This window comes from Hyperoodon ampullatus, assembly GCF_949752795.1.
Source record: "Hyperoodon ampullatus genome assembly, chromosome: 1".
NCBI classification, from domain to species: Eukaryota; Metazoa; Chordata; class Mammalia; order Artiodactyla; family Ziphiidae; genus Hyperoodon; species Hyperoodon ampullatus.
This window is the reverse complement of record NC_136914.1, coordinates 129,180,118-129,185,911: the sequence shown is the minus strand read 5'-3', so window position 1 is coordinate 129,185,911 and position 5,794 is coordinate 129,180,118. Positions and strand designations below refer to the sequence as shown.

At 39.9% G+C, this 5,794-nt stretch overlaps 1 protein-coding gene across 1 annotated transcript; it reads right to left on the bottom strand.

The window, feature by feature from the left end:
• Positions 1 to 1,463: 1,463 nt before the first annotated feature.
• Positions 1,464 to 4,895, bottom strand: NDUFC1 (NADH:ubiquinone oxidoreductase subunit C1). Its single transcript, XM_079708282.1, has 4 exons — positions 4,814 to 4,895; positions 4,172 to 4,275; positions 2,586 to 2,665; positions 1,464 to 1,602 (listed from the first exon to the last, which is right to left on the bottom strand). Exons 1-3 carry the CDS (start codon positions 4,878 to 4,880, stop codon positions 2,606 to 2,608), a joined length of 231 nt encoding a protein of 76 aa, XP_079564408.1. The 5' UTR covers positions 4,881 to 4,895; the 3' UTR covers positions 1,464 to 1,602; positions 2,586 to 2,605.
• Positions 4,896 to 5,794: the final 899 nt, after the last annotated feature.

Below are 5,794 nucleotides of genomic sequence, written 5' to 3'. Positions count from 1 at the left end.
TGTCTCTTTTAGGGTAAAGTTCCTTGAACTGGGAGTTGATACCTGACTTCTTGGTCCATTACCATGTGACAGTATTAGTTTCCTACTGCTGCTATAACAAACTTAGTGGTTTAAAACAACACAAATTTATTATCTTACATTTTTGTAGGTGAGAAATCCAACATGGGTCTCACTGGGCTAAAGTTAAGGTGTCAGCAAGGCTGTGTTCCTTTCTGGAGGCTCCAGCATAGAATTTCTTTGACTTCTCTGTCCCTTGGCTCTTGGCCCTCTTTCATCTTCAAAGCTAGCAATGGCCGGCTGAATCTTTCTCATATCACACCACTCTGACACATACTGGTGCCTCCCTCTTCCACTTCTAAGGACCCTTGTGATTACATCAGGCCCAACCAGATAATCTAGGATAATCTCTCCATCTCAATGTCAGCTGATTAGTACATTTAATTCCATCTGCAACCTTAATTCCTCTTTGCCTAACCTAACCTAACATATATACAAATTCTGGGGAATAGAACATGGTCATCTTTAAGAGTCCGTCAGTCTACTTTCCAGTGATATTGGGCAAATGACTCTTTACCTCTGGTTTCTGCATTTATAAAATTATGGAATTGGTCTATATGACCCCCTAAGGTCCTTTCCAGTTCTACCACCTAGGACTCTGAATTGACAAAAGTTAATAGTTACTGTTTTATCTGGTCTTTCACTGAATTTGGATTAAATACTTATTCTGAGATAATGTAACTCTGAGTTTATGTTCAGAAGTGACTTCCAAAGGTATTGGGCCATGAATCTCCCAGAGTAAGTGTTGGCCAGAGCCCAAAACACTAACAAAGCCATTTATAAGGCAATGAAACTTTCTATTTAACATCAAAATGGAGATACAAATAATACACTTTTAAATGTATAGTATTAATACATTAAGTGTTTAAACTATATGTTAATGAAGTGGCATATAAATAGGTGTTAACTGATTCACAAGAAAGGGTTTTAATGAGGGATAAATGAAGTGTTTTTTGTCTCTGTTAGCTCTCACCAACTCCTTTTTTTGAATAGTCTGTTATTCACTGGATGAAAGTCATATTAGCAAAAAGAGCCAACTGTTGCCATACCAGTGTTAAAAACAGTCACCCAAATGAAAATCATTCAAACTCAAGGAAATGGAGTCAGAAGAAACTCTGGTAAGAAGAAAATAGTATTTGGGTTCTTCTGTATTTTAAATAATAGAGTAGTAGTAGTTCTATCATCCTGATCACTAAATAAATCTTCTGATTAGAAATCAGAAGTTGACAGAAGGACTAAATCCTCAGAAGTGATTTTTTTTTTAATCTATATCCTTAAAAAGTTTTCTTACCAATGTGTTCTTAATTACCACTGACCCTATTATCAGATGGTACTTTCCACATTAAAATACTTCTAGTAATTTACGTTAGAATTGACATTTTATACATTGTCACAATGTACATAATCTGAAGAATACAGAAGTATTTTTTTAATTTAATTATGTGAAACACAAATGCTGACTTGACATATGTTCACATGTAACTCTCTCAGTTTACAGCTCAACAGATTGGTGAATCCAGAGGAACTGCTATAAACACTATATACCTATAATGAAAAAAAAAGAAAACTGTAGCATTAACCAGCAGAAGTAATATTAAAATTAGACCATTCTGAACAATGCACCTTAAAGCATCAGGGGAAGTCTAAAAAAACTAATCCACAAAGAATATCAACTCCTCATTTTATCTAAATTTTAGCAAAAAAAAAAATTTTTTTTTTTAAATCTTAACTACAGGAGTAGCAAAAGCATCTGGTTTTGATTTAAAAACCTATTTCATTTTTATCTCTTGATTGACTGAAGTAGTGAAATGGGCAAGGTGATAATAATAGAACAAAATGTACATTTGTGATTACTATTTTATTCTCCAGAACATATAAGTTATCTACTTTAATCAACCTAATCCAAGAAAGCTGAGATTTATAAGGATGATTTTCCATTTTACAAAAGGCTTAATATAGGATTCTTTAAAAATATTTTCAGAAATATGGCACACATATACATATAAAATAAACTCACTCTCTTAAATCACAGACCATGCAGTGTATTCTATCTTATTCACAGCTAGGTTTTATCAGGAATTGTCCAACTGGGTGTTAGTTGTAATGACAATCATAATAAAATTGTCATGCAGTAAGAAATTTAACAACTGAATGCCCTGTTCTCATGGAATTTTACACTCAAGTGTGGTATATGACAAACAGGTATTAAGAAATACATACACAAACAATGATAACTTGTCCTAAGTGCTATGAAGGCACTGTGTACAGCACTATTAGATTTAAGAAAATATGATTTTGGTTTCATTCTTAAGCACAACTTCCTTTGAACACAGTCAAAGTGTAATGATTAAAAATTATTATGCTAAGAGATCCTTGAGCCAAGGTATTGAAAATTCATAAATTTGTCACAGACAGGAATATAGGTGCTAAAAAGTATAAATCTAATGAAAAAAGTCAAAACACATTATTTAAAAAGAGGTCAAATTAACTTGCATAGTCTATTCAATCCTAGAAAATCACATACTTACTGTATTGGTATTTCAAAAGTTTATTCCAACCCATTTCTTCTTTTATACTCTAAAACATCTTCATTATGTTGTTTGATGAGCTAGAAGTAGGTAACAGTTAAAATTAGAAATGTAATCTTCCTGGCAACTTAAAGAGGAGAAGGAGCAGATCAACTAATGATATTTATATTTTGCAAGAGAAATAAGGATAGATTAAAAGAATTACAACTATTCTAGTTAGAAATAAAAGGCTAAGGGATACAAAAGTCCAAAAGCTATGAATGATATGTACTTGTTCACCACAATCTGACATACTATAAATTTGAGAAGGCAACCCTTAAAAGTTTAAATCCAACTTCTGCAAATAAATTACTTCACTCAGTGGGTAATTAATGGAATGGAGAGCCTTACCACAGAGGGGCTAAAGCAATAGGACAGAGCAGAACCTGGTTATTAGATGGGGTGGATGTGTACTATACTTCTCACCTCAGAAGTATGATATTGTGAGTGAACGACCAACCCACATCCCCCAACTATAATATGTTTCAATTAGATGTCATGGAGGACAGCCACTTTCTCAGAACCACTGTCTGACAGAATATGCAACTAGAACGATGGCTGATATAGGGTGACATGTTTTGCAAAGATCCAATATCAATCAGAGCGCTCAGCAACAAGTTTCTTTTTAGGAAAACTTTAAGAACGTATGAAGTTACATTATAACAAACGTTATTTTGAAAGGATTAGTTACTAAGTTGTAAGTAACTTTCAACATCTCTTCCTCCTTTCCATGTCAAAGAGCTGAACCACTTTAATGAAAAAAAATCCCAAATAAGAGATCTAAGAGTTGGAGGTGGGCGGCAGTGGAGGAAATTCCAAAACAAAACATTTAAATACTAATGTAGCACAGATACTTTTAAAAAATGTATCTATGGAGAGGCAGTATTTCACAGTGGTCTACAGTGTAGCTCTGAAGTCAGGGAGAACTTGGTTTGGCAAATTAATTTCTCCAAGTGTTTCCTACATCCGTAAAAGGTCAACAATAATAGTACTACCACATAGTGTTGTTGAAAAAATTAAACAAGTTTTTACAGGTAAAGCATTTGGCATACTGTAAACAAAGACAAAAAAAAGAAAGAAAGAAAAAGGCTGCTACACACTAGGTACAATTTCCAACAATGTATTTATACAAACATTGTTAAAATCTTATATCTTGTAAGTTCAATGGGATTTAATTTGTATAGCTTGTTCATTTACGATCTGTCCCTATGGCATCTGAAAAAAGTGCCTTCATAAAATCCCAACCTGCCTCCATCTTTATTAAGAAATAAACTAAAGAATAATTAATATGTAGTAAAACTGCCATTCGCGACAAAACCAGGTGAAGGATCAATGACAGAAATTTCAGCCTCATTATACTTTCTCGATGCCTCTGAAACCTTAATATTTTTTAGTCCTTGGGATTTCCCTCCTGGAGAAATAGATTATTAGCACTTACATAAATAACCTATGGAATGGAAGATTTGCTGCGCACCATTCAACCTCACACCGATACTTGTCCTCTCCAGCGTGCTGGAGTAGCACGATTTAAGGGAGTATATACTTACATAGATCCACAAGAAAACGGAGGTGCCCAAGGTCAGTCCAACCTTCAGCCAGTCAGGTCTGCCTTGTGGCGGTTCCCGAATGTAGAACTTTGACCGCGCTGAAGCTGAAAGGGGACAGAAAGGTCTCTAAATCTATAACTTACCGCCCTGTAGGAATAAACCTGACATTTACATGCGTATTGTCGCTTTTAATTCCCCCTTCTACTTTCTCATTTAAACAGCCACAGAAAGAGAGGTTCAGAGAGGCCTAGTAACTCGCCCTGGGCCACCAGCAGGGGCAGACGAGTGGCGCCTTCAAAGCCTCGTACACGGGCTTTGGCGACCCCTCCGACGTCTCGGGGATGGGCGGATAGAAGCGCCCCCGGGAGGGTCTCCTTCTCCCGCGTCTGCAGGAGGAGGGACTCAAAGTCCATTCGCCGAGACCCCGAGGGGTCGGACGGCACTGGGAGGAGGGTGGGCGGCGGCTGATGGGGATCCGAGAGTCGCGGGTGGAGGCAGGCGTGGGCTCCGGGAGGCGGGCCGGCGAAGGTCACGGCCGGACAAGCCCGGGGCGCAGCCGCCTCCTGCCCCCGCGGGGCTGGGTTCGCCCTGGGAGCCGCAGGCTGGAAGGTCGGGGCGGCCTGCTCGAGGAGGGACACTTACAGCCGCTCGGGAGCCTGGCCGGGGCCAGCAGTTTGTAGAAAGGACGCAGCAAGGCGGACGGCGCCATCTTGCCGGTTGGGCTCCGCCTCCTCCAGCCCCGCCACTCCCGGGGGTCGGCATCCGGCCGAGCGCCCCCTGGCGGGCGGAGGCGCGGAACAGCGGGCTCTGCGGCCGTGCCGCGTGGGGGCGCTAACCCCAAGAATTGGAGTTACCGCCTGGTACTCTAGCTCTTCTGGTCTCAGCCCTCAGTCTGCACAGTGGGATTACGAAGGAGATGATTACAAGGGGGAAAATAAAAGGTAGTTTAGCCGCGTCTCTGTCCTCAGAGAGTTTATTTCAGACCCCCACCCCAGGGACACTTACAGAGAGAGTTACCAAAATCTTCCTGCGTAAGTCGGGAAACTGCAAGTGAAGGGGGTTGAATAGTAGCATTTTGATCGAATTCGGTGTTTCAGGCACTGTGCCTTAATGCATCATTTGATTTACATGCACTATCATTTCACTTTCACAACGGCCGCAGGACACGCCGTGATTATCATTCTCAATTTATAGATGAAGCTCAAAAGACAAACTCTTCCTCCAAGGTGACGTATTATATATACCTCATATTTGAAACGACCTCTTAACAGTTCCCAAAGTCTGTTTATACGCACTAGCACAGTAAAGCCCCACAACCCTGTGAGGAAAAGAGAATCCTAGTATTTCAGAAGTACCCCGACCAGTTCAAGACCACACAGCTGGGGAAGTTGGGACTCGGACTTAGCCCACCCAACAGGTTTAGACAGTCCCCTGAGGCCATAAGCTGCAGAGCAGGCTCAAAGTGCCAAGTTGAAAGCGCCATTCTTGCTCACCTCTTTTTAGCTATATGATTTTTAGGCAAATTACTTAACCTCTCCATGCCTCAGTTTTATATCTGGAACAAAACACCTACGCTATAGGGTCGTTGGGAAGCTTAGAGCGTGTCTGGTAGTTGTAAACAAC